Source organism: Petromyzon marinus (genome assembly GCF_048934315.1).
Source record: "Petromyzon marinus isolate PM22_M1 ecotype Great Lakes invasive population chromosome 68 unlocalized genomic scaffold, UKy_Petmar_22M1.pri1.0 chr68_unloc.1, whole genome shotgun sequence".
Classification (NCBI taxonomy): Eukaryota; Metazoa; Chordata; class Hyperoartia; order Petromyzontiformes; family Petromyzontidae; genus Petromyzon; species Petromyzon marinus.
This window is the reverse complement of record NW_027422597.1, coordinates 4,339,116-4,349,954: the sequence shown is the minus strand read 5'-3', so window position 1 is coordinate 4,349,954 and position 10,839 is coordinate 4,339,116. Positions and strand designations below refer to the sequence as shown.

The 10,839-nt window shown below is 46.9% G+C and overlaps 1 protein-coding gene across 1 annotated transcript; it reads right to left on the bottom strand.

Moving 5' to 3' along the window:
- Nucleotides 1-2,096: 2,096 nt before the first annotated feature.
- On the bottom strand, nucleotides 2,097-10,584 carry LOC116957938 (E3 ubiquitin-protein ligase TRIM11-like). The gene is made up of 6 exons (XM_032980396.2): nucleotides 9,727-10,584; nucleotides 8,919-9,014; nucleotides 7,572-7,805; nucleotides 5,981-6,003; nucleotides 5,594-5,709; nucleotides 2,097-3,735 (listed from the first exon to the last, which is right to left on the bottom strand). Exons 1-6 carry the CDS (start codon nucleotides 10,282-10,284, stop codon nucleotides 3,173-3,175), a joined length of 1,590 nt encoding a protein of 529 aa, XP_032836287.2. The 5' UTR covers nucleotides 10,285-10,584; the 3' UTR covers nucleotides 2,097-3,172.
- Nucleotides 10,585-10,839: the final 255 nt, after the last annotated feature.

Genomic DNA, 10,839 nt, shown 5'->3' with positions numbered 1-10,839 from the left:
CGGGAGACAAAGGCACCCGCGCCTGGTGCTACCCACAAACCTCCTGTGCCATGCCGCCCCCCATTTATGCTGCTCGGGAACAGCACTTGCCCCAAACGCACGTTAAGGCTAAATGGGGGTCTTCGTCTGAGTGTGTGTGTGTGTATGTGTGTGTATTGACCTGGTCAAGGCCTATGATACCATCAGTAGGCCTGGGCTCTGGGTCGTTCTTCGTGCTTTTGGAGTACCTGACCCTCTGCTCACGATCATTAAGGACCTTCATGATGGTGAGCGGGCCCGGGTAAAACTACGTGGCCGGGAGTCAGAGCCATTCCCTGTACACCTTGGGGTACGACAGGGATGTCCTCCCACATTATTTAACATCTATTTTGACCACGTAGTTCGTGAAGCCTTCAATAGCTGTACCGGGGGAATCTCCATATGGTACAGATATAATGGGAGGCTAATCGATGCCCGGGTGCGGTCAAGGGATGGCTCCCTATTGCTCAACCACGTTATGTATGCTGATGACTTGGTAATAGCTGCTCAGTCAGAGGAGGAGTTGGAGACGCTGCTGCTGAGACTGGAGCGTGCCACTAAGAGGTGGGGCCTTACCATCAGCCCCACCAAAACTAAGCACCTGCCTGGGTCTTTTGTACCATCGGACACTCCACCCCCACAACTCCCAATCGGTGATGGGGCAGTTGTGGAGAGAGTGGAGAGTTTCCCATACCTGGGCAGTGTGCTTATGACTGGCTCCAGTTTAACAGCAGAGGTCTCACTCCGAATCAGTCGAGCGGCAATATCTTTTCATCGGTTGCGTAACGCTGTGTGGAAGCTACCTGGTCTGTCGCTCCGCACTAAGCTTCAGGTCTTCTCGGCCACGGTCATTCCCTCCCTTCTCTACGCTTGCGAAACGTGGACCCCTCTAATGGAACATCTTCGCCGGTTAGAAACATTTAGGCTGGCCTGCCTACGATCCATCCTGGGTTTAACCAGACTGGATTGTGTGAGGAGCTCACAAATCCTTGAAAGATCTGGGCAGGGTCCCATCGGTGAGCTCCTCCGGCAGGCAAGGCTGCGATGGCTGGGTCATGTAGCCCGCATGCCCAGCCACCGCATGCCGAAACAGCTTTTGTTTGGCCGGATTGAGGGGGCTAAGCGGGCGCGGCACGGGCTAGAGAAGAGATGGAGTGATGTGGTACAGGAGGACGTGGAGCTGAGTGGACTTGCCGATGACTGGTACCAGCGGTGTCAAGATCGGCCTCTGTGGAGTAGGCTCGTGAAGGATGCTACTGGGCAGTTGGAGGCAGTCGCCCTCCAACAACTACGGAGGGCGGAGGAGCGACGCTCACAACAGCGAGCGGAGCGCCGGGTGGCTAAAGCACAGCAGGTTGGCACAGTAGGGGGCACAGGTGGTGCATCAGCCAGTCATCTCAGTCAGTCGACCCGTGGCACCTGGGTCTGCCCCGTGACCTCCTGCCAGCGGGCGTTCGACACTTCACGTGGCCTCAGGGTGCACATAGCCTGGCACAAGCGTCGTGGTGACGTCACCGCCACTTAGTGGCGAATGGCGGTTGTTGTTGTTGTTGTTGTCAGTCAACCCGTGGCACCTGGGTCGTGCACATAGCCTGGCACAAGCGGCGTGGTGAGGTCACCGCCACTTAGCGGAAAATTGCTGTTGTTGTCACTGTTTGTGTGTTTGTGTGTGTGTTTGTGTGTGGGTGTTTGTGAGTGTTGAGTTGAATATCTGCGCAGTTTTAAACGTCCCGGGAGGCCTGCCTACGACCCGTATTGGGTGTCACCAGGCCGTCTGGTGTGAGCAGCTCACAGACCTACGTTGAACTTCTTTCGCACCGTACACAGTCGACCACGATAATCGGAGGTTGCAGAGGAAGGACAACAAACTGAAAACGTAAATAAACTTCTAAAAAAGTAGTTTTCAATCTGCCCCAGTGGCTTCCTCATATTCATTCATAAGCCTTAAATGATAATCAAAACACAATACGAGAAGCATGAAGCCTAGGGCTTTAGATGAGGCATTAGAAAACTAGGCCTTGATCATTTTAACTCAATAAACAAAGTAAATAAACCCAAAATTTGAATAAATATCCTGCATTTTTATTATAATAAATATAGACACGTACATTTATATTTGAAAGTGCATAAATGTATACCAATTAATAGAAACAAAAAAATATACACTACAAAAAGCTTTAGGTGAGGTGCTGATGGACTAGACCTTTATAACATTTAAACTTAATAAACAAAGTGAATAAATTTTAAATTATAATAAATATACGTGTATCTGTATCTTTTTGTTGCATTATGAACCCGATGACCCAAGATCGATGCATTTGAATAAATACAGACACGTACATTTATATCTGAAAGTGCATACATTTACACAAATTAACTCTTTAAAATAATATGCAAAATATATAAAAAGCCGTGGGCTTTAGGGGAGGTGCTAACTCCATAAAACTCAATAAACGAAGTTAATACATCTTCACTTAGAATAAATAAGCGTGCATTTCTATTGTAATGAATACTGTAATGAATACAAACACGTACATTTATATTTACATTTACGAGAGAGATGAAGGAAAGATATCATGAGGGACAGATGGAAAAAGAACACACGATTAAACCCGACTAAACGATTAAACCCCTATGCACCCGCCAATCTCAATTTAAACACACACATAGCTCACTCACACACACAGCACACTCACTCACACACACTCACAGGCAGCTCACACGCAGCTCATTCTCACTCATTCTCACGCACGTGGTGGTGGTTGTTGTGGTGGTTGTGGTGGTTGTGGTGGTTGCGGTGGTAGTTATGGTGGTGGTTTTGGTGGTGGTTGTGGTGGAAGTTGTGGTTTAGGTTGTGGTGGTAATGGTTGTCGTCGTTGTTGTGGTGGTATTTGTGGTGGTGGTGGTTCTGGTGGTTCTGCTGGTGGTTGTGGTGGTTGTGGTGGTTGTTATAGTGATTGTTGTTGTGGTGGTGATTGTTGATGTGGTGATTGTTGTTGATGTGGTGATTGTTGTTGTGGCGGTGATTGTTGTTGTGGTTGTGGTGATGGTTGTTGTGGTGGTTGAGATGGTGGTGATCCACCAACACAACACCAGGGTGGCGAGGGCCGTGCGTCCCGGCGTCTGCCCTCTGCACTGTTCACGTTCACCTCTCTCAGGACGCGCCACTCATTTCCACAATCCTCACTGAGGCACCAACTTTACCATACCACCCCCTCCACCCCACGGCCAGCCCAGGATATAGGGGCCGAGTGAATGTTTGGTGAAACGAGTGCAACGGCGCCATGGAGTCGGCGCTGAAAAACGACAGCAGCCCCGCGTCCCAGTCCAGATGAACCCCGACTCTCCGCGGAGGCTCCGGCACCGACAGTGACGTCTCTACCCCGCCATGCCGTACTGCGAAGCTGTCGTCAAGTTTCTCTAGGCACCAGGAGACGTCACTCTCTCCCAGGAGGCACTCAGAACCACACCCTCTCCGTGGGATCGTCCCGTATGCGACTCCAACCCGACACCGCCTCGCATTTCCCACGTCCACCTCCCAGTAGTGCTGACCCGACGAGAAGCTCTCAGAGCACAGGGCTTGTGGATAGACATCAAAGCGATGTGGGTGATAGGGGCGACCCTGGGGGACACTGCTAAGCTTCACTGTCCTGAGATCCGAGGAAACCTGGAGGTGGACGTAGGCTGAGTTTGTGTCCAGAGTCGGTGAGCGTCCATCTGTGGTGAGGACAATGACGACGCCCGCACTAATATTAGTTAGTATTAGTGTACACATATTAATATTAGTTAGTATTAGTGTACATATACTAATATTCATTAGTATTAGTGTACATATACTAATATTCGTGAGTATTAGTGTACCCATACCAATATTAGTTAGTATTAGTGTATACACACTAATATTAGTTAGTATTAGTGTACACAAACTAATATTCGTTAGTATTAGTGTACACATACTAATATTCATTAGTATTAGTGTACACATACTAATATTCATTAGTATTAGTGTACATATACTAATATTCGTAAGTATTAGTGTACCCATACTAATATTAGTTAGTATTAGTGTATACACACTAATATTAGTTAGTTTTAGTGTACACAAACTAATATTCGTTAGTATTAGTGTACACATACTAATATTAGTTAGTATTAGGATACACAAACTAATAATAGTTAGTATTAGTGTACACATACTAATATTCGTTAGTATTAGTGTACATATACTAATATTAGTTAGTATTTGTGTACACTTACTAATATTCTTTAGTATTGGTGTACACATACTAATGTTGTTAGTATAAATGTACACATACTGCTAATCACTTGTGAATAATAATTAGTGAATTATAATAATTAACAATAGTACTACACTAACTTGACTATGTGTGTGTGTGTGTGCAGTGGTAGTGAACAGTGGTGATGATGCCAGCACCACGATGTTTAGGCAACTCTCACAGCGTCTCTACAAACACGACGCTTGTACAATAGCCACCACAGCCACGCACACTCACATCCACGCACAGACATTGTGTCACTCTTCTGCTGGATGAGCGCCTCCTCGCGCCGTGCGCGTCCTGGGGGGGGGGTTATTTGACCATACTTCACCGCTCTCGCCTGTGCGCGTTGGCAATGGTGGGGTTTGTGAACGTTGTAGCCTAGATGTACAGTACAACAATGGTTCACGCTGCACTGCCCTCTGCTGGTGTGATGTGTAACATTTGGCACGAGGGAGACAAAGGCGGCCGGGCGTGGTGCTGGCCACCCACCCCCTCGTGTGTCGTGCCGGCCTTCATGGGTGCTGCTGCTCGCTGAAAGCACTTGCCCCAATTGTCTGTTAAGGCTACATCTGGGATCTTTGTATTTGCAGGTACTGTATGTACAGTGTTTCACTCTGCGTCCCGATGCCGGTATTTATCACTGGGCTTACCCTCGATCCGCCTCATGTTAACCACCTCGCCTGGTATGCAGGAGGTCGTGGGTTCGATCCGCACTGACGTCTGCTGTATATTTGGAGTCTGCGTCTCTCTCTCCTCGTGGACACGTAGATTTTTCCAGGTCTTCCGGTTTTTTCCTCAAAATTTAGAATCAACATCACGCGTTTACAGTAATTTTCTGCAATAAATTTCTACACGATAAGCCACTTTGTTGAGTTATCATTTCTGGGAAGGTTACCTCTGAAGCGGAGCTATATAGCTCAGTGGGTCTTACCTGGTAAGGTAATTGGTTTATCAGAGGATTTCCTACAACCAGCAGAGGCACACCAGTTTTCCACTCCACATTTAGTCTCAACGTTACGTGTTAAGATCATTTGGTTGCTACTATAAATTTCCACGTGATAATCCACTTAGTTGAGCGGTCATTTGTTGTCAGTTCCCTTCTGAAAAAGAGCCACACAGCTCAGTCGACCTTACCTAGTAAAATAAAAATTTTTAAAGATGCACGCCCTAAGGATTTGCCACCTGTCTTAACCAAAGTGCAGCAGCCTACCGAGCGGTGCCGGTTTGCATCGTTGTGTTTGTCATGAACGATGTTGACAGAGATCAGTGCAGAGTGCAGCGACAGAGAGACTCACACACGAGAGCCATGCGCTTCGTATTCACTCCTCCTAGCGAGATGACCTCTGTGAGCTCTTGGTGACTGAATGTGAGAGGAGGATGCACATCCTGGATCCCCTGCGAGTCCGAGCTCCTGCACTCAACATGGGACAAGCAAAGTCTATGGAGGGTGCAGTCCCTCCACTCACACAACACGGGACACGCAGAGTCTGTGGAGGTGCAGTTCCTCCACTCACACAGTACGGGGCACGCAGAGTCTAATGCAGGTCCATGTCTCTACACACGGACAATACGGGATACAACTGCATACAATTGAATTTATTAGGAATAACATCATGACCGTTCGCTGATATGTCCACCAGGTGGCAGATAGAGCTCGAGTTTGAGTCTGGGTTGGTACTGACCTGAGACTCTCATGCAGGGGATCCTGAAAAACACAAACCCGCATTTCTCATTAACATTGACATCCTAAACAGATGCCGCTCATAGTGATTTCGAAAATTTTGGTGATTTCGTAAACGTTTTTTGGTTTGGCCATGTTTGTTTGTTGTAGTACGGACTGATGGCCTTAATATAAGTTGTCATGTGGTTGTTGTTGTTTGACTTGCATCCCACTGGGATTTTTGCACACAGCGTTGGTGTACGGTGCTTTTTTCTGGAATTTTTGCTGGGTTTTTTTTTCCTGCATTTTCTGTTTGCACTTAATCACATAGTCACTTTAAGATGTTTTCTTGTTCATGTTTTTGTTTGTTGCGGTTGCACCCAATTCAAGAACCGAATGGCTCACAGGGCTATACCTAATACATGGACTTGAACAACATCAAGGAATAAAAAAATACGTGCAAATCGAGAATTTTGAAAAACAGAGTTATTTGTTGTACCTATTTGCCAATATCGATAAGATTAAAAAATATGAAGAGGCTTTTTCCTTTACGGCATTTAAAATATAAGGTGTTAAGATGTTCAAACACAAGGTATCACTGCTCCACCAGAGCTTTGAATGATTTGATACTTGCATCGCCTTTGAAATGTTAAGCCTATTATTATTCATGAAAATAAAAAAACAAGATTCGGTTAACTGGACACGGACCCCAACAAATGACAAAGCCACACTTTGCAGGTCTAGTCTAGCAGCTAAACAAAAAGTTAAGTAACGTTCAACAACTCGTGTTTTTTAACTCTGAATAAACTGAATTTAATATTTTACCAGGTATGGCCCATGCAGTTGGCTATGTCGTAGTGAACTGGCTATCAAAAATGATAGCTCAACGAACTGGCTTATGTGGACATTTATAATAGCAACAAAATACTCTGAATGTGGAGTGAAAAACCAGAGCACCTGTAAAAAAATTGTACGCGTTCACAGAGAGAAAGAGACGTCGAATCCAAATATACAGCAGGCATCGTCAGGGTCAGGGTCGAACCAACGACCTCCTGCCTAGCAGGCGAAGTAAATGGCGATGTTGTACTGGACAGGTTGAGGTCTGAATGTCACACGGAAGCAAACGAGCGTCTATTTCTGGACACCGGCGCTTCCTCCCAGATCTAAAACACTGAAATAAGATTGCCAACAATATGAACGTCTCACAGGGCGGTGCGCCTCTGCAGGATGCAGATAAACCCTCTGATAAACCAAGGCTGTGAGTATAAACTATAAACATAGTTTTTATACCTTACCAGGTAAATCCCATTGAGCTATATAGCTTTGCTTCAGAAGTAACCTTGCCACAAATGATAACTCAAGAAAGTGGCTTATTGTGTGGACATTTATAGCAGCAAATTACTCTAAACACGTGATGTTGATTCTAAATGTGGAAGGAAAAACACGAGGACCCGAAAAAAATCCACGCATGCACGAGGAGAGAGTGAGATAGGCGCAAACTCCAAATATACAGCAGACGTCAGGTTTGGTATCGAACCTACGCCCTCCTACATATCAGGTGAGGTAGTTAACATCTCCGAGCCACCACAGCGAGTGAATGGAGGTGGTGCCACCTGCAGGAATGTGAGCGGATCCTGCACGGCGAGGGCGGTGAGCAGCTGGTTGATCTCCTGCTCCAGGCCACGTGCTCTGCTCTCGTAGTGAGCGATGTCCGCCTGGATGCGGGACAGCACGGAGCAGCCCTCCTTGTCCACGCGCTCCAGCGCCTCCCTCTCCTCCTCCCTCAGTCGCTCCCTCCGGCGCTCAAACTCTCGGCTGATCTGCGCCTTCATCCCACGCACAGACTCCTACGCAGACAGTGCCGAGTTGTTGAGTCACTCGTTAGTAACGACGCAATGTGGCATCGTACAGGTAATGATTGTTACCATACCGCGATTATGTATACTGAGGTGAGCGACGTGTGCATTGGGAGCTAGGGAACATATAAAGCACAGGGAGAATGAGAATGGGATATAAGGGGAAAGTATCATAGGCAAGGTTAGTATAGCAAATACGTCTGGCTGTTGCTACATGTTGCTGAGTGTCTATCTGGGGAAAATGAAAAACATCACTATGGGTATCATTCGCATCTGTCTATCTGTCTGTCCGTCCCACTCTAGATCTACCAAATAATGCGTCAGAGGGAAACACGAATTTAACTGAGACAAATTATCTCTGAGAACATTACCAGGAAATTATGTCAAAGTCCTGCGAATATACAAAACAAATGCACGTCACATTGCTCTTTTTTTAAATAAAAATGTGCTGACAGAAACAAACAAAGCTGATTTCGAAGGCAATACTCACGTCCACTCCCCCTTGCGCTCAGGCTAATTTGGTCCGATTCAGATTTGGGGGATCCAGAAAGGAGGAATCGTAATATTCCATATCAAGCACCGTGGTTGTGATCAATAAAGGAATCGACAGGACAAGTCGCCAATGCATCGTCCAGCTCGGATCGATTCCGCCCCACCTAAACCAAAACTGCTGTAATGTTGGAAGTTGCCTCCCAAATGAAGTTTCTGTGTCATACCGTGGTGGCCTTCTATTCACGTCGTAAACGTGTTGCAAATATGGCCGTGATAAGCCGGTTTAAATGTTTCCCACATTTTTTCCTGATGTGTAAAATACACAAAAGCATTATATTTTATTGAAGGTTAAAGGTTTAGAAAGGTTATGCGCTAGAAAAATGGGCTTTAAAAAGAGTACAGACAGACAAACACAGTTACGAGCTCACACTTAGCTTTTTAACAGTTTTACGTCATTGATTTTGTATATTTATAGTAGGCAGCCAGCGAGTTGTCATTGGGAAAGGATCCACACTGCTTGCAATTTAGCGAAGTTATATCCAACGTCAACCCGTGGGTCAGTGCTCGTCAATGATAAGAGCGAAGTTTAATGAAATAGATTTGTAGGCAAACCTCCACGTGCTGGTAGTCGTCCCTGAGCGTCCGTGTCCGTGACGCCGCCGTGTTCCTCTTCTCTTCTCTCCCCTCCTTCTTGACTCTGAGCTCCTCCTGCGGTGTGGTAGATAAATACATAAATACGAGGTGCTCACCATTGCTATTGGTTGATCACTGATAGATCATAATCCCGCATCTCTGATTAGCACGGTTGGCTATGAAAGAAGTTCAACACACATACACACATCTGTTGCCATTATGTTTCTGCATACGTCTCCAATAATTTTTTACTTTTCCCACGATTGTATCCCGACTGCACTGTCCGTGTGATGTATTGAGGCAAAGAATCCAATGGGAACTTCCGCAGAGAAACGCAATAGCCTGTAAGATAACATCACCTACAAATATCGCGTACATTCTAAAATATAGTTTAAACCTTTCCCGTGATGGGTGTAGCAGCTTATCACGCGCCCTACTATACATCGTAACGGTTCTCACTTAATCAAACTTAAGTGTTGAATTATCACTCAAAATATGATTTAACAAGCTGTCAAATGTTGATTGGGCATAGACCATCAACTCACTAAACTTGAGAATCCGGTTTAAACCATGGGTAGCCGACTTGATTCCAACTCAGAATTACAGCGTTACCATCTTAGCGTTCTGACATCTGAGCCACCCTGCCACCTCTACCTGGGTCTCCCTGTAAAGAGGCGTTTGGTCTCAACAGGAGCTCACCTGGTCGAAGTGAGGGGTCACGACCTACGGATGTGAATCTTTCAACCTCCTGTAACAATGTGGATTACATCGGAACATTACACTTCACCTGTCTTGTCTGTTGCGCTCTTTCCACTCTGATGACTCTGTGCCCGGAGTGGTCTCCTGCGACGTGGCAGACTGGGCAGACCGGGCTCTCATCCTGTTCACAGTAAAGAATGAGCTCCTCTCCGTGCTCCCAGCACCGTCGCTCCACCAGATTCGCAGTGGGAGCCACCAGCACGTGGTCTCTCAGCCTGGGATTCTCCAAGTGAGGCCTCAAGTGCGTTGTACAGTAGGACGTCTCACATCTCACGCAGGTCCTCACTGCCGGGGTCTGGCCATCAGTGCAGTGGTCACACACGACGGCCGCCGCCATCCCGTCTCCAACTCTGAGCTGCTCCGCCAGGTTGGCAATGGCCACGTTCCTCCTCAGCTGGAGTCGCACAGGGAAGGTCGCTCGGCACTGCGGGCAGCTGAACCTGCTCACCGTCTCCCAGGCGGTCTCCAGGCACCGCAGGCAGAACGAGTGTCCGCAGCTCAGCGTGGAGGGGCAGACGAACGTGCCCAGGCAGATGGAGCAGCGCAGCTCACTATCCACATTCTCACTGAGAGTCGCGCTCACCATGACCCATGGCTTCGCTGAGATCGCTCGCTTTGTGGCTCAAAGAAACGCTGGACCAGGACCAGCCTCTTATAGCGACGGTGAAGGAAGTAAAATATTTAAAATATTTTCATTGTCGTCACTGACATCACGAGTCACTGCCTGGAATGTGAACCCGCACCCAAAGGTGTGCAAACAGCAGCCTCAAGGTTAACACGGCTACTGTACACACCTTGACATTTAAAGAAATGAGTGCTGTTGTTAATATAAATCGGTGAGGCTGAGCTGCGGTGGCTCATTCGTGCGATGAGTGTCGAGATATAAACTCATCCTACTGCAGCAAGTTGGTGGCAAGATGTTATCTCCCTCGCGTGGTATACAGGAGATCCTGGGTTTTATCCCGACCCTGACGCCTGCTTTATATTTAATTAAAGTTTGCGTCTCTCTCCATGGTCGCGTTAATTTTTATCCGGGTCCTCCGGTTTTTTCCCCTCTGCATTACAATCAACATCACGCATTCAGAGTAATTGGCTGTAATACATTCACGTGATAAGCCATCATTTGTGGCCAGATAGTTTC